Source organism: Eucalyptus grandis, chromosome 7 (assembly GCF_016545825.1).
Source record: "Eucalyptus grandis isolate ANBG69807.140 chromosome 7, ASM1654582v1, whole genome shotgun sequence".
Lineage (NCBI taxonomy): Eukaryota > Viridiplantae > Streptophyta > Magnoliopsida > Myrtales > Myrtaceae > Eucalyptus > Eucalyptus grandis.
In genome coordinates this window covers 46,998,368-47,025,150 of record NC_052618.1, presented here as the reverse complement: position 1 = coordinate 47,025,150, position 26,783 = coordinate 46,998,368, and the positions used below count along the sequence as shown (strand labels likewise).

General features: G+C 40.3%; 4 protein-coding genes and 1 long non-coding RNA gene across 5 annotated transcripts; 3 read left to right on the top strand and 2 right to left on the bottom strand.

Annotated features, from left to right (window-relative positions):
- The first annotated feature begins 3 nt into the window (after positions 1-3).
- On the top strand, positions 4-1,451 carry LOC120296182 (tRNA(adenine(34)) deaminase, chloroplastic-like). Its single transcript, XM_039317865.1, has 4 exons — positions 4-116; positions 202-289; positions 624-751; positions 1,367-1,451. Exons 1-4 carry the CDS (start codon positions 4-6, stop codon positions 1,449-1,451), a joined length of 414 nt encoding a protein of 137 aa, XP_039173799.1.
- A 738-nt stretch (positions 1,452-2,189) lies between these two features.
- LOC104453844 (uncharacterized protein PB18E9.04c) lies at positions 2,190-5,573 on the top strand. The gene is made up of 3 exons (XM_039317864.1): positions 2,190-2,270; positions 4,499-5,183; positions 5,276-5,573. The coding sequence occupies exons 1-3, from the start codon at positions 2,190-2,192 to the stop codon at positions 5,410-5,412; spliced, it is 903 nt and encodes a 300-aa protein (XP_039173798.1). The 3' UTR covers positions 5,413-5,573.
- On the bottom strand, positions 5,513-10,800 carry LOC104453845. The gene is given in 7 exon segments (XM_010068469.3): positions 5,513-5,714; positions 5,717-5,729; positions 6,536-6,664; positions 7,911-8,033; positions 8,165-8,417; positions 10,337-10,485; positions 10,582-10,800. Coding segments are annotated over 7 exon segments (963 nt in total). The 3' UTR covers positions 5,513-5,637.
- LOC120296346 (phosphate transporter PHO1 homolog 1-like) lies at positions 10,639-16,706 on the bottom strand. Its single transcript, XM_039318214.1, is given in 16 exon segments — positions 10,639-11,129; positions 11,253-11,389; positions 11,750-12,028; positions 12,132-12,284; positions 12,380-12,424; positions 12,625-12,729; positions 12,897-13,099; positions 13,102-13,145; positions 13,227-13,353; positions 14,311-14,443; positions 14,701-14,772; positions 14,894-14,942; positions 15,034-15,256; positions 15,259-15,459; positions 15,606-15,912; positions 16,042-16,706. Coding segments are annotated over 16 exon segments (2,424 nt in total). The 5' UTR covers positions 16,297-16,706; the 3' UTR covers positions 10,639-11,038.
- An 8,760-nt stretch (positions 16,707-25,466) lies between these two features.
- LOC120295595 lies at positions 25,467-26,447 on the top strand. The gene is made up of 3 exons (XR_005552963.1): positions 25,467-25,679; positions 25,781-25,992; positions 26,106-26,447. It is a non-coding gene; the product is annotated as an uncharacterized LOC120295595 (long non-coding RNA).
- Positions 26,448-26,783: the final 336 nt, after the last annotated feature.

Here is a 26,783-nt window from a genome sequence, read left to right as displayed (position 1 = left end):
GAAATGTTCATGAGGGAGGCACTTGTGGAAGCAAAGAAAGCTGCTGAAAAGTGGGAAGTGCCAGTTGGAGCAGTACTGGTGCAACATGGGAAGATTATTGCTCGTGGATTCAACCTGTAAGTCTGAGAACTTTAATGGCTTATGCTTTCTAATCAATTGATGTTACTTCAAAATCACTTGACAAGGAAATATAATATGTAGAGTGGAACAGTTGAGGGACTCTACAGCCCATGCTGAAATGATATGTATAAAGGAGGCCTCGAATGTTCTTCGGTCATGGAGACTTGCGGTAGAACTCTGCTCCAAAGCTCATTAGTTATTGGTATCTAAGTTTTAGATGTTGTTACTTACTAGCTGTTTCTAGCATAAAACATACCCTATTCGAACCTTGGGGCTAGCACTTTTCGTAATAAGTTTTAGAAGCATGAAAAAAGCATGAAAAAAGGCATGGAAAGTGATGCCTAAGCATATAAGATAGAAATTTGATATTCATCTGGATTTGCGTATTTTGAGCCTCTTTTTGTTGTGAAATAACTGAGTGCCAACGAGACCACATTAAACTAAGTTTTTGCTTTGTTGCCACAACTGTGTATTTATGAACCTAATATCTATTATTTCCCCAGGAGACAACATTATACGTGACATTGGAGCCTTGTCCCATGTGTGCTGGGGCAATTCTTCAAGCTCGAGTTGACACTCTTGTTTGGGGAGCTCCCAACAAGCTTCTTGGAGCTGATGGCAGCTGGGTCAGGTATGTTGAGTTCATTCTGCTACTTTTTGATGTTTTTCCCAGCAGAGATTATCAGTTATCTTTGTTTCTGTAATATTTTCTGGTTCCCAGTTGGTTTTTTGTTGCATGTATGGTGGTTGCAAGACACTTTTCAGGGCTCCACTTAGATCGCTCTATTGGCCTAGATAAAAGCCAGATAACAATTTGGCTTCTATTGCTATAGGGCAAGAATTGTTAAGTAGTAGCTGTCTAGCATCCATACTTTAAAGAATCTTATTGGCTAGTATGAGCATCACTGACATATGATGCTACGTACTTCTTTCCTGTAGCATATCCTGAAGACCCATCCTAAGGGGGCAACCTTCTACTCAAGTTTTTATTTGTCAAAATATCTTTTATGCTTCATGTCGGAAGGAGAGAAAGGGGAGGTGACTTAAATTAGGATCGAAAATAGGAAGAAGTTTGAAGTTTTCTCAAGATAAGGGGAGAGAAATTTGAAAGTTTCCTCCTAATATTCTTTCCTCGCCAAATCAATAAATTCTCAAACAATGCATTGCGAATCGCATGTGGACATTATTACTCGACCTCTGTTAAGAACTGAGTACAAAGAATTCATCTCCCTCTGCTTTATTGCAGGCTTTTCCCAATTGGTGAAGGGGCGACTGCATCTGGAGGCACGGACAAGCCGGCTCCTCCTGTACACCCGTTTCATCCAAAATGACCATCAGGCGAGGTGTTAGAATCAGAGTGCGCAGATGCGATGCAGCAGTTCTTCCAGCTGAGAAGAAAGAAGAAAGAGAAGAAATCAGAGACCCCACCTTCATGTCTTCCCATCTCGCCCCACCCATCAAAGCTGCTCAACAAGATGCATGACATGTTCCACCTCATGTTTTGTTTGTGAAAGAACAATGATGATTGCAAAAATAGTCACCAATCCAGAAGCACGTGAGAAAACCCTGTATCATACTTTTGTGGGATGAGCACATAAACCATAATGAAACCCTGTGCGATTGTCCTTGTGAAATTACTCGTCTCATATGTAAATTTTGAGGTTTTTGCACGGTCCTTTAATTCGGCAGATTCTTGTAACCAAGAGGGATAAAATGCGAGGAATTCTTTTTTGTTCTTGTACAAACATATTTGTAGCTGTCATGCAAGATCATGCGTCATTCATCCTGATTGTCGACTCTTTTAATGCCGTCTTATTTGTCGTGATTACGAGCAATACGAGTGGCTGAGCATTTAGCACAGGAATGAGCTTGTACACTTCGTGTAAGGAAAGCCAATAGACGCAAAGAAGTAATTGATATGTCATTTTCCAGCTGATTATGATGAAGACTGCATACCAATGATTAGATCCGAGGTTTAATCCAAATTGTGGGTGGAAAGGGTTGGTGCTGCAATTTAGTAAATATTTATCAATTGCTCTTTAATGTTGCTTCTTTTCTTTTGCTGCACGATGGCAGATTCAAGAAAACCACTTGGAGTGAGATTTGAGGAACAGCAAGAGAAAAAAAGTGGAACTCGTCTGTTTGGTAAGGTGGCAATTCAGCCTTCAAAAATGGAAATTTTTATTTTCGAATTGAAAGCAGAAGATGAGCGGTTGGCGAATCTCTTGCTCAGCAGCTTTCAGGAAAAGCTGGAAACATTTAGGTTTGCTTTTGGAAAATAATTTCGAAAATAATTTCCGAATTTTTTCGTATTCGTTTCACGGAAAATGAACTAATTGTGAAATTACTGTCTATCAAGGAAAAGTCTTTTAAAGAGATGAAAATATTTTTCACTTTTCAAATTGGGAAAAACATTTTCCTTACTCTCTCCTCTCGTAACTTATTAGCCCCTTCTTTCTTGTTTTCTTTTCAATAATTTGAATTTTTAAATTCTTTTCTTTTTCCTTTTTTTTCCCCACCTTCTTCTTTGGCCGCCGGCATGGCTATAGTTGGCAACTAGCCATAGGTGAGCTCGAGGCTTGCCGATCTCTCGGTGAGCGGTGAGCTTGCCGCCGTCGACCTCGGCGAGCTCTAGCTTGGCTAGCTCGCGGATCGACGAACCACCGGCGAGCATGAGCCTTTGGTGAGGCCAAAGGCCAACGAGCTTAAGGCTCGCCCTCACGCTTAGACCTTAGTGCTCGCCAATCTCTCGGCGAGTGGCGAGCTTGAGGCACACCGCTCACTAGATCGGCGAGCCAAGTAGTGAGCGCGAGCCTCTGGCAAGGCTAGAGGCCGAGCTCGGGCTTGCTTTCGCCGATCTACTCGTTGCTGCGAGATTGACGAGCCAAAATGGAATTTAGCCTTAGCCACCGGTTGTCGCGTGGTCGGTGAACGGCCAAAGAAGAAGAAGAAGATAAAAAGAAAGAAAAATAAAAATAATTTAGAAAATCGATTTTTTAAAATATATTTTTTAAAATTGATTTAAAAAATAATAAAATTATTCAAAATATGTAAAGGAAAATATTTTCCTTACTAAACAACAAAAAATACTTTCCACTTTATTTTCAAGTTTTGGATGAACATAGGAAAATAATGATATTTATTTGAAAATGATATCTTGGAAAATATTTTCAAAAACGCTATTTTTCTGAAACGAACAGAGCCTTCATAGAAATCACACTTTTGAGGGCGGCAAAAGGTATTGTTGCAGTAATTCAATTCAGAAGATATTGAACTTTTGGGAGGACATTGCTGTGCTCTGTAAACTCCCAACTTAGAAATCATGAATCGACCCCAATGTTCTTGTCATCACAGGAGAACCATACTATATTAAGGCTTAATCAGGAGAGAGAGAGAGAGAGAGAGAGAGAGAGAGAGAGAGAGAGAGAGAGAGATATCTCAATGCACTAATAGACACGTAAGGCTTAATCAGGAGAACCATACTTTATTAAATTTAACTTTGAGCTAAATTTGAACAAGATGCCTTTGTCATGAAGGAGGTTTTAAGACTACTAGTACCAACCAAGCCACTGGAATAAACAACTTGTTGACGTAGAAAATAGGAAAAATTCCATGTTATCCTACTAATAAAGGAAAATTACCAATTCAATCTTAAATCCATATGGTATTAAAACCAATTCAATCTTAAATCCATATGGTCTTAAACTTTTTTAACGCTGCAATATAATCCTAAATTTTTGCTCTAGTGATCCAATAAGATGTTTCTATGACTAAAAATAAAATAAAACTAAATATAAAATGTTTTGAGTAAAGTAGTCCATGTCGTGACGATGATTGGACGTCATATCACACCAATTTCCGATAGCAATTAGACGGAAGAGTTACATTGAAATTTCGCACAAAAGATTTAGGACTACATTGAAAAATTAAAAGTTCAGGATTTAATTGGTATTTGTATAATGAAAGTTTACGATTGATTTGGTAATTATCTCTGCTTGCAACCCAACATAAAGGCACTAGCAATTCAATAATCATTTGGTGAATGCGCAAGAGAGAGTCCTATTCCAGCGATGACAAGAAAAAAAAAAAACCAGACACACACCGTTAGAACCACCATCACATAAGAACTGCACCTAAGCCTCATTCCCTGTTACTCCAATCTTAAAGGTAGGAGTTCATGCGAGGCCCCTGCACCAGGAGCTAACAGGTTGGCTGACAAGATGGCGCAACTGTTTCCCCAAACAACCTCATTTTAAAATTCCTTCATTGCACTACAAGAACCATAGAAACGATGTACCCATCGCAGGAGGGCGACATCTCTCCCTCCACCGAGTGCATTCGATCTTCTTAGGTCCCCTCTTTCGTGATTTGCATATAGAGCCACCAAGTCCCTCCTTCAGGACCCATCTCCATAAATGGCCCTCGTACATTGGTATCAAATTTCAGCTATCATCCTCGCTTGTCAACTGGTGATCACATATGCACAAGCACCGGCTGCCTCACCTGCTACTCTTCCGCTAGCACCGCCGGCTTCACAACGCTGCCACCAGCAAGTTCAGCACCAATCATCCCCGTGACACCAACTCCACCGACTTCCAGTCCGACGGCATCCCCAACCCCAAAAGTTGCACCAGTGTCCAACCCACCAGTTTCAGCCCTCAGCTTCCACCACCTCAACCGCCACAGAGCCCTCCCACCTCTACTCCTGCACAACCACCAGCATTGCCTCCACCACCTGTTGCTTTGCCACCCTGCTGCCACCGCCTGTTTCGCCACCACAAGTATCCCCGTCACCAGCCCAAGCGCCACCTGCCCCAGCTCCTGTAAAGTGCCACCAGCACCAGCACCAGCACCCCCCTGTACCACCCCCATCACCACCGCCACCTCCGCCAGCAGTGCCATCTCCTGCACCAGCACCCACCAAACACAAGAGAAGGCACAAGCACAGGCACAAAAGGCATCACGCACATGCACCAGCACCCACTCCACCCAGCCCCCCAGCTCCACCTACGGTTTCAGACACAGAGGATACATCCCCAGCACCTTCACCAAACTTAGATCTGGTAATATAGCAAACGATTGATGCATGATCAAGTTTCAATCACGATACCAATCAGCAGCATGTTATAACAAACTATTTCTTGCTTGTTTACAGAATGGAGGATTTGCCTTCCATCGACAAGGAAAGCTGTGGATGTGGGCAAGGATTGGATTTTCCATGGCCATTCTGCTGGCGGTCAGAGGCTGCGGCTTCTAGAGCAATTTGCTTCCACAGGACATGTTTACACTTGAAGAAGTTGGCCTTATAAGAAAAAATGAAGCCAATAGAACAAATAAAGAAAATATGACCGAGAATTGTAAGGCATTTTTGTATTCTTTCTCCATGATGATATACTATTGGACAATTCCAATTCTTTTTTCATTCAAAACAAGACCTTTACAAAGTCAGTCAATTCAACAAGAGTAAGTACAGCATGGAGAGGTACTCGCCATTTTGAACTTTAACAGGTCTGATCTTTATTGCTCCATCTCAATTTCTTCTCGCAAGTCATAGTCCACTACAAGGCCAAGATTGTCTACTAACTTGTGATGCGAAGACAACCAGCACACTGATGAGAAGCATAAACAAAACATCAACATAATAGAAAAGACTGATCTAAAAAGACGCAAAGTTAGGCCAAAGAAACACCAGTAAGAAGTAAAAACATGAGTTGCCACTGTGGCATCTTAACGTTGTGATCACGACTTATAAATGAGAAAAAAAAAGAAGCCCTGTCATCAAATTTCACAACTCACCTTCATATTGATGCAAAGCAATATTATATGGATAAGTGAAATTTCCTATCTAGTTGTCTTATTTCTTTTCAAGCGCCTGAGGACACTTCATGATTGAAAAAGACAAACGAGGATGTAATGGAATGCCAAAGTTGACCAACTACCAAATGTCACTCTTTGGAGTTTAAAGCCTCCTGAAAGGTGTGCCTAAAATACAATCTGGCGATCAATAGACTGAGCATTATTATTATTTTTGAAAAACACTGATAATCTATTTTTAATCATCTTTTCTGCAAATGCAGGTCAGGCGACTAGGACTTCTCTTTGGTAATAATCATTTTGGTTAAAAAAAGAAAAACAGTGAGCAGAATGAGTTTATTTGAACCAAAGCAGTAAGTCTCCCAAAATTGCATACGTTCTTTTGAGTACCCAAGAATCTTTTAGATTCACAATTTACAAGATAGATTTTGCCAATGCCAAGAGAAAATTAACGAATAGGTTGCTCAAGAAGAATTTACTACTGTGATAGCTTTTACCCTCAGAGCATTCAATTTCTTGTAAAATGTGACAACTTTATTCTAATCATCACAAAAGAACAAGACGGATCACAGATACTGTGAAATAGTGCACATAGAGTTACCTGTACAAATATAAGACCTCGTTCATAGGCTAACTTATTCACAAGCCTTTGTGTTCTTTCACCGCATTCATTACAAGTGAATTGTACAAGCAATCTTCTCCTCGGGTGTTCCAAATTAAGATGAAGACGCTGCCAAGAGGACATTAATTAATTAAAAGAGGCCAACAGTGAGAAATGCTTGAGGCATGAAATAGCAAAAAAGCATGCATCAATTGTTCTCCATCTAAGACCAAGCATGCAAATGGTGTAAGCCCCTTTATTCATAGCATAAATGCTCAAGGGTAGATAAATCTTCAATTATTAAAGGAAAAAAGACAGAAGTCAAAAGAACAATGTACATCCATGCCTTTTCTCTTGCAGGAAAAAGAAAAATGGAAATTCTACATGGAAAGAGTTAAAAATTTGGAACTCATTGAATAAGAAGACAATAAGTGGTTGGCAAATCTGACTTTTTCCTCAGAAAGAACTTTTTGAGTTGATTCAATCGTACTTTCGCCCTTCTTTCACACATATGTCTAAGGGAGATCCTACAATATAATCTTGCAAGAAATTCACCTTTATAAATGAATCTCATGGATTATATGTTTCACTCATGTGATAATTCAAGGGATCGAGGTAAGACTGTTAGGCTACTAGAAGGTTATGATGTGGCAAAGGTAGATAACACAAGTTGATAAGAAGCTCAAGCATCCACATTCTGCAGAAAGTGACAACATAGCGAGATTACTGCTCTCACAAGCATTTTAGCTAGAAACATGAAATATGATGTAGACTTCCTCCCTCTCCTGACAGCATCATTCTCTTGCATCATCTTTGTGCCTGGCCAGCTATAAACCCCAACTTACGCTTCCAGAGGATACTACCTAAGCAGTTGTTCAACTACAATAAAGAAATGAAAATAAAAAGCACCATATGAAAGTCGTCCTAGGGATTGACTACGGACGTTCATTCTTCAAAAGCAAACACTAAGCCCTAATGCCGTCACATGGACACACTCATCAGAAATATATACTACATCTGCACAACGAATTAGGTTCGTAAAGTGACACTCTAAAAGATTCAGGCCCTTTCAATGCACATCAACTCACTTAGATTAACATAACAGTTCATCACAAGCATCATCGTGCGCTCCAATCGCATGTCCATGTACTTCATACCTGAACCTACCCAAAATTGGGATTTCATGACAACCTGACATAGCACATTTTCCTCCTATCAATTCAGCAACTTGACGGAACAAGCGTTCCAATTCAGGCGCACAATTAATAAAGAACGCATGGACATCCTCCTACAAAGGGATTTGGGGACAAGGCATTGAATCCACATCGACACAGTCAACAGAAAACGCAATCCCGAACCCGGAATCATCACGTACCGCGGTCGAATCACTCGGGGCGATGCCTGGTCCGTCTCGGATTGACCCTCGAGCGAGCAGAGCACCAGAGGCAAACCCAATCCCCGCTTTCTCGGTCCGACCGTCGGGAGCGAAACGCGCAACCTGCGGCGCAAACGCGAAATCCAACCTCAGGGCCACTAAATCGAGCAGGACCCTCGGACGACAGCGAAACAAAAGAGAGAGAGAGAGAGAGAGAGAGAGAGAGAGAGAAGTGTTCAGCCTTGGCCGGCGACCTGGAGGAGGCGAGGGCGGGCTCGTCTCTCGGAGGCCGAAGAGGACAGCACGAGGAGGAGGGCCGATGAAGAAGGGCTTGTCGGGAAGAGGAGAGAGGGTGAACGGCCGGCGGGCGAACGGTCGGCGGGTAACCGGTAGTGACCGTTGCCGCCATTGGAGGGATTTACGCGAGCTTTTCTTCTGCAGCGCCACCGGGAAATGGAAACACTCCTTTGATGCAGTTCTACTTCCTTCTCACCTTCAACCAGTGATCTTTATTTATTTTTTTTAATTTTTGTAAAAACTCAAAAAATAGAAGATAAAAATGTGTCCTGGCCTTTTAATTTGATTTCGGCTGCGGAATTTAAGGGCGTTCATGGAAACGTTCCAAAAACGTTTCTGGGCATTTCTGTACGCGATTTTGTTCAGGGAGCAAAAAAAAAAAAAACGCGCGTTTGGTTGCGTTTACGTTTCTTTTTTTTTTTTTGTTTAACAAAATAAAAACAAAAAAAAACAACAAATTGTTGTTTTAGCTCCAAAACAAAAATGAAGAAACGTTTTTCTTCTATTTCTTCTCTTCTTCTTTCTTCTTCTTTTTTTTCTTTTTTTCTTTGCCGGCCTTGGGCGACACCTCGAGGGTCGGCGACCTCGCCAGCATCGCCGCGCGGGCAGCTCGAGCTCGCCCCAGATCCGGGCGAGGCCGAACTCGCATAGTGGTTGGGCGAGGCTTGGCCTCGCCTTGGCTGGGCGAGCTCGGCGAGGCCGCCGCCGAAAAAAGAAAAATAAAAAATAAAGGAAAAAATGAAAAATAAAATAAAAATGTTTAAAAAATTAAAAGAAATAAAAAAGAATAAAATTTACCAAACGTGTTTCTATTCATTTTTATTCCCGAACAAACGTTACAAAACGTATTTTTTTGTTCAAAATCGTTCCCCTAACAGAAACAATTTTTTTTTGTTTTTGTTCCACGGAACAAAAAAACAAAACATTACCATTCGCACCCTAAGTTTTCCATCAATGATTTTACACGGACACCGTCATTTTATTTGATTTATTATAACTCAAAACTCAAAATTTTGATTATGTACATTAGAACAGGTGCGCACATGTGCCAAAAATGGTAGAAAGAGCGGCCCCTCTCAACATTATTATAGAAGTTTCATATTTGTAAGGGAATGTTCAGTTTATGCTGTAATCACTCATTTTTTTTTTTTATAGTAAATCTATCACCGTCCCCACGGGAAATGATTGAAACACATGAATTAACAAAAGAATATGTATATATGTTTATATAGATGAGGTTTTTTCATTCGACTTACTTATTATTCTCAACATGACTAAAGTTGTTTCTAAAGATTTTTTGGAAAATAAATCCCTAATCACTCAACCATGGGATTTAAACGCTTGTTGATCAGTTAAACCTTTAATTTCAATGTATCACAATATTTTGAAAGGAATCTCGATAAAAATTCAAAGAGTTATGACAAGTTACTATCGAGACCTATTCCTAGGACTGTAGAATTATCTTGTGAAGTAATTGATAGGAATTCAATTGTCCAAATTTCATCCAGCTATAACTGCCTAGCTATTTTTCAGAGTTAGACAGGTAGATATTCACTTAAAGGGACAATTTTTCTCTTTTTTGGCACTTGCAGTTTCATTACAGATTTGAATAGACTCTAGGGCCAATGGAGTTATTTACATATGCAAGCGCGAAACATGAGATGATGTCAGAGGATATTGAGCTATAGGAGGTGTTGAGGCAAAGCCTAACAACCGCCTTTCATGGCCATTTGAGCAAGTGATTCAGCTGAACAACTTCCACATATGAACTTGTCAAAGTTGGCCTATACAGAGCATTGGCTTGTGGCAGGGCTTCTGTTTCGGACCCGTCCCACATAAGTTTCGCTGTCACCTTGTCCTAGACACCTTCCATAAAAACTGGAAGCATATATACCTGCTCCTAGTTTGACACATCTAGAAAAGAATTTCCCTTCGGTTTGGTGCGAAACGGATCGTGCGCTGGCAGGGGATCTGTAGGCAATCTGCAATCGATGATCATGGATCGTGTAAATGGTTTAATCACCCGAAGGAAAGAAAAAAAACAGGGAAAAAGCTTCATTTCTTCTCAGTTTGGGAAGACTGGAAAGTGAGAGGAAAGAGGAAACGATTGATTCTTCACCTTTTTTTACCCAGTCTCTTCCAGATGGAGATCGATGAGGACGAACAGGTCGAGGTGATTGTGAACGCGGTTGTGATGGGAGCTGCTCTGGTGCTCATTTCGAGCATCGTCATTGGGGTTGTCATCGGTCTTGCCGAACCTGGCGATGGCTGATCCATCCTGACCAAAGGTGGTCTTGCTACGGAATTGGGATAACTTCTTTTCAGTATGTGGTTCCGCTGTTTCGGCGGCGATTAATTTATGCCATTAAGTTACTGTTCTTTTCCCTTTTCTCTTGATCAGTTGACCACATCTTCCAAATAAGCTCTGTGCTTGTGTCAATTTCCCCTTGATTCTACTTGAAATATCAGATATGTGAATGGAAACAGTGGAGAGCGACCAAAGTACGTCGCAATTTTCCGCTGCCGACATGGTGTCAAACAAATAAACAGAAAGAGGCGACGAGGAGGATGCATTAACTGGGTATGGATGCATTGACGGCTTTCTATTTCATCCACTTCATTCTGGGGAAAAGGGAACAAAAAAAAAAAAAGAAAATGTTACAAGTTTGAAGCATGTTCCTAAAGTACACCGAACGCACAAAAATTGATTCGGCCAAGTTGTTCCATCAACTAATGCTAAGGCGAGAAAATCCAATATCCACTTCCTGACAGAAGTTGAAAATTTCGAATTCCGAATTGTATTCTGCTTGCAACTCAGGCCAAGTGGTTGATCACCCTTCTTCATCCACTTCATGGAAGGGAAGGGGTACTGTCTTAACTGCTCTAAAATTTCCTGCATTGTTTAGATGCTCATTCTCCAACCTGAGCCAATCAGAAGTACTCCTAATCAATTGACATAGTGGATACAGATCATAAATCATAAAACCTGAATGCACGAATATCTCCAACGTCCATACAAAACTTGAAAAGCTGAAATTTTATTACCTGAAGAAATTCCACAGGCCTCTTCTGAGTACTTCCAGGGCCGCTAAAAATAGCCCCATCACTCTATAATCAACATTTCCAAAACTATAGTGGAGGACCGTTTGTAACCAAGCGAGCCTGAGGACGAGGTTCAAACCCTGCATGATTATTCAGAGCTCTTAAAAACTGCAAGGATAAATATGGTTAGTCGGAATCAATCGCGAAATGCTTGTTCTCACCAAACATCTAGTTCTCTATCCTGTCTCCCGCGATGCGAAGCACCTTAGGCAACTCGTTCTGTTTATCATCAAGTTGGGTTCTCTTATATTTTCATCCTTGATTCCTTGGAACCGTTATTGTACTATGTGTTAGAAGAATATATTCATATTCATCTTTTGAGCTGTGAGAATCGATATTGTCCTAATGTCCTGCATTAGATTTTTCTTCCCATGTTTTTGTTTCTTCAATCCTTTGTTTTGTGTGCGATAAGTGAGAAAGAGAGAGGCCATAGTAGATACCATTGACAGGAAGTAAATAGACTTTTGGCGAAGCATCAATTCGTTCCTCAGCCATTGGTTCTTCGAGTTCATCTGGAGCAAGCCCCAATCTTTTGCAAAGTCCCAGTACAATTGGTAAATCGTGGCGCCACTCGAGATGACCACAAGTAGGATGAGCCATCCGAGGCTCTGTTCTTTCTCATAAAAAACTTTGGCTCCAGCTGCTAACATGGCCGACACGTACTTTCCTAGATTCACGAGATCGCTTGTGTGTCCTTCATCAAACCATTTTCTAGCGCACTGCATATTTGATAGATAATACTCAATCGGGCCATTATATGTCTGCTGATTTCCTAAAGTAGTCAACAATTGCCTAAGAAAAAGTGGAGGGTTTGAGATCAACCTGCATTGCCCTCAAGTAGTAGGGAAGAAAGGACACTGCATAGGCGAGGTCTCGGTAGTGCTTGTTCCGCATGCAATATCCGTAGTCCTGAGTCTTATAGCTTCCGCTTATGTAATAACAGGTTAAGTACTCTAAGTTTCTGAGCATTGGAATCTGCCAAAAATATCAATCATGTACCGGGGAAGTCAACGATTTGATTTCTCTATGCGCCAATCCTTGTGTAAAATTTCTATTGAGCAAAGCTCTACCTGACTACAGAGTTGATCAGCCATGAAGAAGTCCAGCATAACCACCTGTGGAAAATTCAAAATCGAATTAGTCAGTCCGATTGTTTACCCAGTGGATAGTCTTTGTTCAGTCAGAATTACTGGACGTCGCTGGGCAGTCATGTTAAACTGGGATTCATGTTCATCTTCTGAAGTCAGAGCCTATCAACCCACTTTCTTGTTGTATGCATATTATTTCACCAAATGGGGATACAAAAATATTGTACCTTGTAGAGGGGTGAGAGGATGATGTTCCTTAGCACTTTAAGGAGACGGTATCGACTAGATCGGTAGAAGATATTGCATGGACATACAAGTAATAGAAGGAAACTCTGCACGTTCAGAGATCATACTTTTATCAGCAACAATAGCGATCAGTATAGGAGGCTATGCATCGGTAGTAGAATCTTATACAATCATGTTCGTGTGTATTTGTGCTTTTCCATCCTATTGGAGGTATTTGTTGTACTTAATTTGCTAAGAGAGAAGAGATAAGTACCAGTAGCAGAAGCCCAGGAATTGACTGGACTTGTTCGTACGAAGACCTTTTTGTGAGAAGAGACAGATGGGCAAACATGACACCTACCACAACAGCCATCGACGCGGCACAAATTAGGAACACATCTCTGTACTTGAGCTCCTCGGTAGGGGTCAGTTCAAAGATGAAGCTATAATTTATACGTGCCTTTCGCCATGCAAAATGTTGCATCCATAGAGAAAGAAGTGCAGAAAGAACAGGCTGAACATGCTGCACGGACAGGATCACTTCTTTTTAGCTTCTTTTCGCCCATTATTATGAAGAGAAACGCTAAAAATTAACGGTACTTACCTGAGAGCGGGGTACACAGTTTCCATGTAAACTTGATCTCCCTCTCCCTGTCTTCTGTATATGCCGGTGACATGAGCCATGATGACATATCCAGTGAAGAGCGCAATGAAGCAACCGGTGAACAGCCCTGATGTGCAACAGTGTGGGAAAACATTTTGAGTTTTTATGCATAACGTAATCATTTAGTTTCGCTGTTCCATCTTTTCTGTTTTTTGATTACTTTGAGTTAAAGTATGCTATATTTCCATAGATTTTTCATTAGATAATTTTGTATAATGTAATCATTTAGTTTCGCTGTTCTGTCTTTTCTCTTTTTTCATTACTTCGAGTTAAAGTATGCTATATTTCCATCGATTTTTCATTAGATAATTTTGCACAACGTAATCATTTAGTTTCGGTGTTCCATCTTTTCTGTTTTTTGATTACTTCGAGTTAAAGTATGCTATATTTCCATCGATTTTTCATTAGATAATTTTGCAGTCTACCACTCTTCTCTCCTCTATATTTGATTCAATCACAAGACAGGATGCTCGCTTTTTTCAACGGCATTATCATCTCATGGCAGAGCTGCAAAGGAAGCTCTGCTTAATTCTAATATTCCTTTTCTTTTCTTATTTCAGTTGCAGTTAGTTGATAATGGAAAACCGTCCTAACTCAGTAGATTTTATCATGAATTCTTTGCTACAGAAGTTAGCCCTAAAACTTGATATCTAAGACAACCTATGCACATTTTCTAGATTGGGAATAGCTTCTTAATTTGTCATGACCTTAAATTACGAGTCTATAAAATGATTTGTTAAGCCTTTCCACTTTTCAATCCTCTACGGCCATACCCAGTGCAAAGATAGCTATGTGTCGTATCATGGGACCAGGGTCTATAGTTCTACCAAAAATAATTAGTGCAGTGTGCACCAGCAGTCATTTTATGAGCACTAATGGTCTGATGGGTCCAGCCACTCTCTTTCAGTCTCTTGCTCTAGAATATTGTCCCAAGTTAAGAGAACATACAAGGTGGATTTCAAAAGATATGTTGTCTGAAGATACTATCATGAAGATTTAAGTTTTCGTATCTGAGTCATAAAACTGACCGACAAAAAGGTAGTGCCGTGTGACTCTGTATGCTGGAGTGGCTTCAGGTACTTCAGGGCTTTTCTTCGGTCAGCTTCAGCAAACTGCTTGACAAATAGCTCTTCAACTTCATCTCCCAAATGCATCACCTGTCAATTCTGACACCCGATAAGAAAACTCCTCTGCCTTACAAAGTTGTAAATGCACATCTATATAAGAGTCGGGGAAAGAACAAATGATTCAAGGATCATTCCTTGTGCAGACAAGAAATTTAGTACAATGACCGCTAGGTTTGGTCAGGTAAATTATAGGACGAATGGATAAGTGGATAAATATCATCCAATGGGTCACATGATTTCACAGCATTCTGCTGCAGGAAGTACGTAAATTAGGAATTTTCTTTTACCTTGTCAGAGCTATTGAAATAGGAGCTCTCTGCCACTTTCAGATAAATCGGGAGAACTTGCTTTCCCGTAACCTGAATCATTAATAAACAGAAGTTAGAAAACTCAATTTCTCTGTTATATGCGTAACAATTATAGTATATATGCCTATGGATACAAAGATAAAGGAGAAAAATGAACAACTGTTCCACTTACTTTGTCAAACTTCTTTAAAATTTTTACAAATGCAAGGATGTTCAAGTTCCTGAAGAAAAATAGAACAACTTTATTAAGCATGAGGCTCACACAAGTAAGTTCACGCATAAAAAGGTAACCAAACATATAAGCCAAGGTACCTGTAAGTATTCAGATAACCCAACCCTTTGTATAGTTCAATGAGAGCTTTTTTGATCATCTTCTCTGCATGCTGCAGCTTTGTCCTGTTAATTTGTGTCTTATAATTGCCTTCAGAGTTGGACTTCTTTGAGACCGGGCTGATCAGATCCTCCCAAACCAGGTCACTGATCGCTGAGAAGGCCCGAGATGGCGTTGTCAGAGGAATGTTCACCTTCAGGTTCTTCCTTGGCAACTGAAAGACCGACTTGAGAGTGACCTCAATTTATTACTGTACTCCCTCTTTAGAGTTCCAGACTTCCCCACCTCGTCCCATTTTGCAGACTCGGTCAATGGCAGCTCGTCACTTTTCCCAAGTTCATCCAATTCCAAGGCTTTTTTCTCTTGCATTTGTTCTTGATCTTGTCCTTTCACTGTGGACTCCTTCTCTGCCACCCGAGGAATGGAAAATATTAACAAGCAAATGTGATTAGACGCGAGCTTAATGAAAATTTTAAGTTTTATGTGTTAAATAATGTGATCATAAAATTTGGCATTGGTAGTGCAGCACAGAACCATTTTTATCCTCATTTACCACAAGGCACGGCCGAGGAAATGGAACTATCCTCCTCCCCGACATCATGGACTGACGACGGATCTTTTCCACTTTGTTCACTGACAAATGCTTTGAGCTCGACTAGGATCTCTATCTGCCTCTTCAGGTACTCTCCTCTGTCCAAGAACTCTTTCTCCTTGGTCCTGAAGAACTTGTTCACTTTGTTGAGCTGGTGGTCCAAGCATGCAAAGAACTCCTTGGCTGCTTCAAGGTCTGAAAATTGCTCCACCAACTCAGTCTCATACAAATCACCCTCTCTGTCTGAAGATGCAAGTTTCTTGTGCACCTGGTGTGAAATTAAGAAAGACAAGCACGAACAAGCCATCACATTCTCTTTACTGAAATAATCATCAAAATGAAAAAAATCTTTTTTTCTTTTTTTTCCTTTTGGTGCTTGAGGAAGTGAGGAAAATACTTGAATGGCACCATTGGTCCTAGACTGATGATGCCCAAAAGGACTGAGCTTCTTCAGAGATGAGAGGAAAGTGTCGGCCTCAGTGACAGGAGTACTAGGATGATGTTCATGTTCTCTGTTGGGCAATGAGGTTGGTTGGGTGTTTATAGGGAGATGGATTCTTTTCAGGTCCTTCTTGAGTTGCCCGTAATCAACAAAGGCCTCTTTCCACTCAGGCACAAGCTGGCCTTCATACTGCTTAGAAAAATTCACCATCTTGTTTTCTTTCAACACTTTGAAAAATTTGAGATGGTAATAATGATGATGATGATGTGTGTAGGACTCAGCGTATAGCCTGTGATGAGTGTATCAGTGAAAGGCCATGATCGTGCTATTTATGGCCTTCAAAAGAAGGGAGTGACTGATTGATACGGCCGTACAGAGAGATGCTCCAACCCCAAGCACCATTCGTATAATATCCTCCTTTTTTGCACGTAGTATTCGATCCCTATGCTTCCTCCACTTGAACACACGCTCGTGCACACACACAGAGTGTTAGCAGTCGAGGTTTGCTGGAAAATGACCGAATTGCCGCCTCATGTGGCGGTGGCGCCTCTCTTTATCCCCTTCATCTCTCTCGCTCCCTCTCTCTCTCTCTCTCTCTCTCTCTCTCTTTCTCTCTCTCTACAAAACGCGTGTCTGCTATGAAATGGTGGGGATTTAAAGTTTCGTTTGGAATGAGTGGGGCCAAGAAGCATGCACAGAATAACATATGTGCGTGTGGGGAGAAAATAAAGTGCCCTTTGAATGTTGATTAGCTTTTCACTTAGTGTGTGCAGAAACAAATCTTGTTGTTTCATCAGGTGTCTGCACAAATTTAGGTGATTTTTTTTTTTTGGTAGCTGAAGCGTTAGTGATAGTACCTGGAGATTGCAAAACTTTCGGAAGAGAACGATCATTGGCTTAGCTAATGAAAACACCACTGTCAACTCCAATTGGACCAGCCCGATCTCCACTACTATTGATGATAGAAAAAGCAAAACTAATCCCGCCCCGCCCCCACCTTCTCCCCCTTCTCATAATGGTAGTTCTCAAAGCGAGTAATGTCGGGTATATGAAAATCAATTTAACGAAGCTTGGTGCAGCACTCGGTGCTGCACAAAGAGTTGATGATTATACTCTAAAGTTATATTACTCCAGTCATATACATATCTGCAGTTATCTGTCAAACCCTTTTATTCCCATGTGGAGATAAATGAAGTTGTGAATGAAATATGGCAACATGGTAGCTGGTTTGGGAAGAACTACGAGAAGCGGGTTCCCAGCGTTTTCTGTTCCCATATTTCTGAACTACCACCAACTTGCTATCCACATGAAACCAAATATTCCCATTTAATACTCTCTCTCTAAATATTCCCATTTAATACTCTCTCTCTCTCTCTCTCTCTCTCTCTCTATGTCAGATCATTAAATAATTGTGGAGAATCGACAACGTTCCTATGGTGGCTGACTCAAAAGATTCGCAACTGTTCCTGTCTTGCCGTGCTTTTTCTCTCCCTTCACCACCCCCCCCAACGCCTTTCCCACGACGACCGCGCACGAGAGATTTTTAGGTGCTTCTAAAGCAAGATGTGCCCATTTTACTCGATCAAATGACCAATTGGCAAGTGTTACGAGCTTCCCATATTAGCTCTAGGAAACCGAAGAAGTTAGATAAGAGGCTTGCCAAATGTTGATTCGTTGTTGATGACGATGAAAATGTCGTGTGTTGTAGAAGAACCTAAAAGCTTTTTCCAAAGAAATGTAGACACCAACCATGTAAAGATATGCAAAAAATCTCACTACACTAGGATATTTTTTGTGTTTGTGCTCTCAATTTTGACTCTAAAAATTTTAGGGAAGTGATGTCTAACGCCAAATCTACAAATAACAATATGCACGTGTCACAGGTTAATAGATTCTTGGCTGTGAAATAGCTTGTGCAGCGCCTGGTAAACTAAGAACATCACACCTGTCTTCATTCTAAAGATTGTTTTTAAGATTGGTGTGGCGAATCGCATTCTCATATTGGATCGTATTATGCCAGTTTAGCTTGAACATCAAGTCCCTCGAGTAGACATACAAAACACCTCAGCACAAATCGACCTGCCATGGCCAATCCTGACTAGTTTATACACGGGAGGTCAACCTTACCTTTAGAACTCCTCAAAGTCATAACCGTTCTATCCTGGAACTCATAACACAAACTCCTTGATGCCACTCCTACAAACCAATTGTATCATCCCATTTGCATCACTCACTCTTCACCTCAATTCCACAAAATCGTACTCTTTAGCTTAAAAGAGTATGAGAGAATTCAGTTTGTGACATTCTGCCCCATCCAATTTCACAACGCTCAAGTTGCTGTTTTTTTTTTGTCGTTTTCATACGTTCCATGACCCTCAATGCCACCTCCTTGAGACTTCCATGAATGATAATGCTTGCCCAACCGAACAAGTCATTACACTCCATCTGTAGCTTCCCTCAATTAGAACTATTTGTAAATCTCTAGTTGCTTGTGCTCTCCTTGACATGTGTGGCATCCATAGCCAACTGTATTGGCTTGGTAATGCCTTCTTTCATTACTAGGCTTCTCATGATCTTAGCAGACCAATGGAGGTTTCTCTCCTTGTTGGAAACGGGTAGCCTACCTCCTCTTGATATTTGTCCATTGATCTAGGAATGTTTTTCCTATTTGGTGAGCAATTTGGTTCATTCCTATTTCCTCTATTGCCATCATAGAATCTTGATAAGAGTCACACATTGTTTGAATCCTCTTAGCCTCAATGATTACTCTTTGCCCTCATAGGACTGGGTAGATCACAAGCTTTCCCTCAGTCACTCACCTACTAGAGGTATCTTGCTTTGATACCATTTGTCACGGGCCAACATATTCTTAACCATGAAATAACCTGTGTGGTGTTTGGTGAACTGAGAACACTAGGCTAGCTTTCCTTCCAAACATTGTACCTATGAATAGTATATCAAATCACATCTTCACACTAGTTCATACCATGCCCACTTTAGTTCGATCATCTAGTTCCTCGAATGAGACATAACACTTCAACATAACAATTTGTTTTGGCATGTTATGGTCTTATCAAGAGAGCAACATTATCTTCCAACTTGTTTGTGCACGAAAGGCCAACCTCGCCGTTAGAGCTCCTTAGAGTTATAACCGTTATATCCTAGAACTCCCAAAACAAATGCTTTGATGCTACTCTTACAAATCAGTTGTATCATCCCTTCTGCATCACTTCACTTTTCACCCTAATAGTACAAAACTCCACTCTTCAGCTCACAAAGGTACAAGAGAATTTGGTCCACAACATGCATGTTTGTTTCTAGTGTGAAAGCTTGTAACCAACAGGAAAATTGTTCAAAAAGTTCTAAACCTATTAAACTTTTGCCAATTTAGTCATAAATTTTTTGATTTTGTTAATTGAGTAATAAACATTTTCATCTTTTGCCAATTGAATCAATCTAGTCAATTTTGGTCGGAAATTATTAACATAACTCTTTTAAAATAATATATAATGATGTATTTTTTTGAATTTTTATGCTTTTTTCATTTTTTAAATACTTTTTATAGTTTTTTTTAAAGGGTTTTGGAGAAGGCTAGCGAGGGCCGTGATGCCCGGCTAGATTGGCCAGGCGAGGGCCTCAAGCAAGGTCGTTGACCTTGCTTGGGGCGGCGAGGCTGTGCCCCTTGCCGATTCTAGGTGAGGGCTTGCACGCCCTCGCCCAAGGTCAGCAAGGGTCGGCCGGGCCTCAATTGTTGTTGAGGGCTGGCCAGCAACCCTTGACTGCCCTAAATAAATAATAATAATAAAAAGAAGCAAATAAAAGTAAAAATAAAAAATAAAAAATTATAAAAATTCAAAATATCATTAAAAAATTGCCAAGTTAGCACTAACCGTTCATATAAGTAATTTCTAATCAAAATTGGACGGATTGACTCAATTGGCAGAATGTGAAAATGTTTATAATTCGATTGGTAAAATTAAAAAATTTAGGATTTTTGGACAATTTTCCCTATAACAAATAGACCATCCAGTGGCCTATTTTTACCACAATTAATTTTGGTTCATCTACTTTTTCGGACGATGAGTCAGAGCTATTTCTCTTCTCTTTGGCCAAATACCGAGGCCATGCGTGTGTTTACTTGGCATGTTGAATGATATCCCTCGCGCACTCAAAAAAAAAAAAAAATCTAATTTTTCTACCAAATCCTTAAAGGTGTTGATTCGCACGACAATATGGTAACCAAGCACGACTCATGAAATGAATAAGCCATATGTCTCGTAGAGTACGTGCCTTCTAGAAACCTAGCAAAGGCCATTAATACTTGGCCAAAGTGTTTCAACTGGGTCAGAACTATAGAACGTAAACAAGGAAAACAAGTGAACATGTTAGAGATGACTCCGATTTCTTTTAGGGTAAGCATTCTCTTCATAGAAGCTCCCAAACTAACTTTTTCAGGATATCTTAGTTTATATATTCCTATTGGAAAAAATATCTCAACCACTCATAGAACTTTAGGTAAAGATAAATTGAAAAGTTTTGGCCCCACAAATGAAACGAATTTTTTTGAACTGAATCATTTAAGGTCTTTAGGGTCAATCAGACCAATCATAGACCATGAAAATGATGGTCCGATTCAGATAGCATTTTTTTTGGGTGCGCCCTCGTAGCTAAGCAATCCACCCCCTTTGTGTTCCATTTTCTCTAGATCTTTTAATTACATTATCATCCCATCATATTATAATTTGTGTGGCCAAAAGCGTCTTGATTTGACCCCACATATCTAAGTGACCCTGGTGTACGTTGATTCAAGAGGAGTATATTGGTCAGCGTTACTTTTTCAGTCGTTCTACTTACTTCCAGACCTCTCCTAAGACCCAGAGAGACACTTGGAGTGTCAAAAGCCCACCGGATAGATTATGTTTGGGAGCACCAGCAGAAGCGGAAATCTAATACCTTGGTCTGGAGAGATTATCAAGAGAGAGTCTGTGCTCGAATTTATCAACATATCTAATTAAACCCTCTGTCACCGAAACACTTAAAATTCATGGATTATGGACTGGTTAATATACATTAATGGCTCTACTTTCCACCATATCCTCAATGGATGCATATACCTCAAAAAGATCTTTCCTTGAGTGTGACCCTACTGTTTAGCCCACTGCCTTTCAATGTAGACATCCTTCCGCACCAACATTGTCTCAAACCCCAACATTGTCTCAAACCGAATCTTTATTTTAGCTTGGCCACGTTTAGAGAGGAACAACATCTTCCCAAAGTTTATACCTCAATAGCCTTGGCCTAGCTTGGTCCAGCAGGGAGCCAAGGGACCCATCCATCACTTTGATTAAGGAGCCACACTTGGGATTATCTTACTTGAGATAATCACAAAATGCTGATTCACACATTTTTGGGCCCAGCAAAGCCAAACCATTGGCTTTCGTACCACATGTTGGGTTAATGTAGAAAAACTTCGATATTTATGCGAAAAGATGTCTAAGAGGGAGCTCAAATTTAAACATGTCAATATATCTAATTGGATTTGCTTTTACTCAAAAGTTTGGACATTTTTCAAATGTCTTGACGTTTTCTTCCGCTTTGATATCTAGGAAAATCTATCATCTCCCACAATGCTAAATCTAAGCCTTGTGTCTCAAGTGGCTCCTATGTCTTAATGCGCTAGAAGCTAAAAATATTTTCTCTAGTGAATTTCTTCAACTCAAATCTAGCAGAAGCCAAAGCAATAATTGACGATAGATAAAATCTCCAACAAAATCAATCAACAGTAGGCCAATACTTTGATATAGTACTTAGATTTAAGTTAGGGGTTAATTTTCCCCCTTAAGGCACAGGGCCCTCGCTATGGCCCCACATGCTGCGGGAGTCGGCTTTGATATCATTTATAAGGATCAGGCCTCATTGTGTAATATTGTCCGCTTTAGACACTGAGTCCTTATGGCTTTAAAACGAGTTATACAGGTTAGAGGGACCCAAACCTTATAAACTACCTCATGACTCCCCCCTAAGTGATGTGGGACAGGAGAAATGCCCTTAGTTTCACCTGCGTACTGCCGAGGCGATCTTAGTCCATCTCTCCATACTGCCCCGGGTCTGGACCATCACACTTTTAAATCAATTTACCCAACCCTCGATGCATCCTTCTATTTCTAAATGCTTTTATGTTGAACCGGGAGATCTAGCCATAACCTGAGAGATTCATGGGAAAAAGTGCTAGTTGGAGCAATTGAAAGCATCTTTATATTCTTCCTTTTTCCCCTAAGACTATACTTAGCTTCTTCTCCCATTCGCATGCGATGCTGGTTAGGCACGCTGTCATGCTTAACCAATGTTGCCCCTTCCGCACGAGAGCTTGTTGCCAAAAATGAAAAATAAAGAGAGTGCACGAAGACTTCTTGGTTGAGAATAGATATAATAAGAACGTGAACGAAGTGGATTTTCAGTCTAGCCAGCATGAGGACACTGAGAAATACATAAGGGCAAAATCGCTTTTCAGTTTTCATTCTTAGGGATTGACCTGCCCAAGTCCGATGATTTCTGTAAAGAAAACTAATATTTCCTTAAATCACCAAAGGGCCTAAGCAAAGGGTTTTTAGTCTTGATATCTCAATAAGAATTTCTTTTGATTTTGGTGATAATTTGACTTATATTTTCACGTAAAAAAATAATTGGTTGAATTATGACACTCCCTATTTTCTTTTTCCTTTTTTTTGGGTGCATTATTGTGTTCTTTATCTCATGTTCGATATGGTTACGTTCGGATGTTATGTTTTTCTGTGTAAAGCGCGATTTTCTTGCCGGAGGAAGTGCTAAGAAATATTCCAGATAGGACCTGTCTTTTATTACCTTGCTATTGCTATTATTATTATTCTTATTCTTGCTTTTATTGTTAAATGGAAAGCAATGTAATCCAGTTCAAAGTTCCAAAGAGTTCGTGACCGATTATGATTCCTAGCATAAGATTCTTCATTATTGTGCTGCGAAAATGCTTCAAAACCAATTTGTGGAGACACCTCTATCCAGAAGAGAGTATCCTAATCAATGAGCGAAAAGATTCTCATCCTGTCTCCTATGAAGTGAGACTGACTGCAACTTCGAGTGCGTTTTTTTGAATGGATACCTCTTAATAAAAAAAATAATTATATTTCATGCAAGTCATTTTTTAAGAAAAATTATAAGTTTTCATTTATTTGGTAATTTAGGAAAAGTGATTTTCTTTTTATTAGAAGAGGGAAGGGGAACCTGTTTTCTCCTAATTTAATATTATTGTTTTTACCTGGATAATGTTTTTCATATATCAATTAGTTTTCTGTTATTCAAACACTAAAAAGTCAGAAAATAATATCTCGGAAGTAGTTTTTCTTCAAATAACAGGACCATTCTTCTCTCTCTGTGTTATCATCCTAACATGTATATGTCGGTGATTCGACTCAAGCATAGACTTGTCCTACTAATTCTAGTGGAACATCCTATATATATTTGGAGCATATTTGTCACGATAATATTAGACCATAGCCACCTAGGGTCTGTAATTGAGTATATGCTTTGCCTTTGCACCTTTCGTGCAGACTATGATCCCTTCACTGGTAAATGCCTCCTGGAAGCGATTCGGATTCTTTCTTCTTATTTGTTTAATGAAGAATACGATAATCTTCCGGAGAGTTCTGAGGAGAATTTTGTGATTGGATTGAAAGCCACTTCCAATTTAACTGAGTTGAACTTATACCACATGTCGGGGTGTTATTTAAAGTCAGATCGAATTGTTGGCAATGATCTTGATATGTATGGTTTCTGAAGACGTATGCAAGGAATCGATTCTTGTCCGGAAGTCGAATCAATTCGACATAACGAACAGGGTGCTGCAACCGTGCTCAAGTAATTAAGTAACTAATGTATTGTGGATATTTTGTTGCAGCTAGATAAGGAAAGATTAGTAGTTGCAGGGTAATGTTTTCTATTGATACGTGCAATCAACGATTTATAAATCTAACGATTATTTCTTTATTAAGGGCACTAATGATTAACAAGACCCGCTTCGCAATATGTGGCACTTAACATTATTTGCTAATAATAGAGAACATGATATCAGCGCTCAATATCAAGGTGAGATAAATTCACTACAAGAGTTCTAGAACTCAAGTAACAAATACAATTAAATCTTAAAACTTTTTAGAAAAATTATTAAGCTATTTAAAAATGTTTTATCAATATGAACTTCATCGATTAATTGTATTGGATGGAAATCCTATATACATAGCCAGGCTACGCAGGCCATTCATGCATGATTTCCATCATAGACTAACCAAATTATCTGATTCAACCTTTTTAGAAAGTTCCAGGACTCGTTGTATCGAAATATCTTAGGATCGAATTGCACTTTCATGCACGCCTTTTGAGACTTAATTCAAGTGCATTTAGCCTGAATCACCGCACACAACTAGACTGTTTGTTCGATCTTATCTTATGGAATTGACAAAGACATACATCATAATTACAACGTAGCATATACGCATGTTTGCCCCTAATTTCCATGAGCAAATCATGTCTCTTTCTCGCTGACTATTAAAAGGTACCAAGGTTGTGCGCCTCATTTTCAACATCAATGACTATAACACGATTTTGCGCAGGCTTGGTAGTTATTTAGGAATGCTTCTTTTGAAATAATCCTGGCAACAACACTGAGGCCAAGTATGGTTTAATGCGGACCTGGAATCCTCAAAAAGTAGGATATCGATAATTACTATAATTTTTCATATTTGGAGTAAAATCGAAATGCAGATTCCGATTCCACATGGAATAGAATTCCAACTCCATGGAACGTGGATTACCTAACGTGGAACTGAGACACATTCTTCCCTGGGAGAGCATCATTTTTGCCATTTAAACCATCGAAAAGGAATCTCATTCTAGCTAAGGAATAATATCGCGTAGAACAGGAATCACTTGAGGATTCCTCGATCATGGAATTGGTTTAACAGAGAAATATCTTCATGCAAGCTTTTGAAAATAGAAGCAAGTGATGCTGAAGAAACTGTGTATGGTTCTCGCGAAGCGATTCGGGAGTGGCTTTACATCAAATGACAATACGCTTCAGCTGTTGTTTTCGGAGGTTTCGATAGAATTTCGTAATAATCCACAGCAAATTTATTTAGGAAGACTGGTTTTTTTTTTTTTTTTGATCAGGAAAGATAATTTATTTATAGAGATACGAAATATAGTCTGCAGCTATAATATCCGATAAAAGCAAGTCTAGTAGGGGAGAGGGGGAGACGGCCCAAGTAGGAGAGAGGCAGCCCTTGTTGTGGGCTCGTGCGACCCAATCAGCTACTGAGTTGGCAGCCCGTTTACAAAACCTAATTTGCAAAAGAGGAAGAGCGCTACATAGAAGTACTACTTCGTGGATGAGGGGGCGGATCTCCCATGGAGGCTCTTGCCGGCTGTTGATGGATTCTACCAAGAGTAAGCAATCCGAATCAATCTCCAGAGTAGTCACCGTTTGTTGCTGTAGTACGTGGTGGAGAGCACAAATCAGCGCCTGAGCTTCCGTCTGCAGAGCCGACGCCGCTTGCACAGATCTGGTAAATCCCTCCTTCAACTACCCAAAATGATCTCTGCAAATTATTGTAATCGATCCCTCTATATCGCCAGAGTTAAAAGCCCCATCAATGTTGATTCGTAGGGACCCCGGAGCAGGAGATCTCCAGAAGCAGTCCAAAGTGTCGCACGTTTGCCCCTTTCGCAATAGAGATGGATCGAAGGGCTTAGCAGATCGAACTTGGGCTGTGGCAGCAAGAACAACAGAATATGGATCCATACGATGGTTGGAGAATATTGCCCTGTTTCAGGCTTTCCATATCTGCCAACAAACTGGTATAATAATCTCCAGGGCAGGTACGACTTGTTTATCCAATATTCTATTAGCTAGCCATTCATCAATGTGGCGTATATTAGTGTTGGCAAAGGAGATACCTATTGACGAGTGTGACCAAATTTCAATTGTCCAGGGGCAGAACAAGAAGAGGTGCTCAATCGACTCCGACTGTTGGGGGTGACAAAGAGGGCAGAAGGGATCGAGACTAATACGGCGTCGAGAGAGATTCTCTTTTGTGGGCAACGCATTATGGCAGACATTCCAGAAGAAGACCCCAAGCTTTGGCGGGAGTTTAAGTTTCCAGATGCGCTTCCAAAGTTGAGGAGGTTGCTGATATGACGATGAGGCGTGCAAGGTAAGAGTACCTCTTTCTGTTGTCCTGATGGAATTATAACTGCTTTGAACTGTATATTGGCCATTGTTTGTAGCTATCTATACTAGTTTATCGGTTGTAAGGTTTCGTTGCACTGGAATGCTGAGGATGTCTTTTGCTATTTGTTCATCATAATAGATATTTAACGTAGCTATATCCCAGCTATTTGAATTCTAAACCAGTAGCTCAGCCACCATTCTCGGTTCATCACGTTGTACAGGTCCACCAAGGATCCCCCTAGGAAGCCACCGATCTTGCCTGATGTTTATATTTGTACCGTCGCCAACCGACCACTGTAGATTAGGAAGTATAACCTCCCGTCCTAACAGTAAGCTCTGCCAGCCCCATGAAGGGCGAACTCCTCTTTGGGCATAGCGAAAGTCCTGTGTAGGAAAGTAGATTGCTTTAAATAGTTTACTCCATAATGAGGACGGCTGT

Excerpts from the sequence above, each read along its gene's own strand:
- LOC104453844 (XM_039317864.1), top strand. The coding sequence starts at position 2,190 with ATGGCAGATTCAAGAAAACCACTTGGAGTGAGATTTGAGGAACAGCAA. Across the intron at positions 2,271-4,498 it reads GAACTCGTCTGTTTGGTAAG|AGCCACCAAGTCCCTCCTTC; the intron begins GTGGCAATTCAG and ends ATTTGCATATAG. Across the intron at positions 5,184-5,275 it reads CTTCACCAAACTTAGATCTG|AATGGAGGATTTGCCTTCCA; the intron begins GTAATATAGCAA and ends GCTTGTTTACAG.
- LOC120296182 (XM_039317865.1), top strand. The coding sequence starts at position 4 with ATGTTCATGAGGGAGGCACTTGTGGAAGCAAAGAAAGCTGCTGAAAAG. Across the intron at positions 117-201 it reads ATTGCTCGTGGATTCAACCT|AGTGGAACAGTTGAGGGACT; the intron begins GTAAGTCTGAGA and ends TATAATATGTAG. Across the intron at positions 290-623 it reads TTCGGTCATGGAGACTTGCG|GAGACAACATTATACGTGAC; the intron begins GTAGAACTCTGC and ends TTATTTCCCCAG.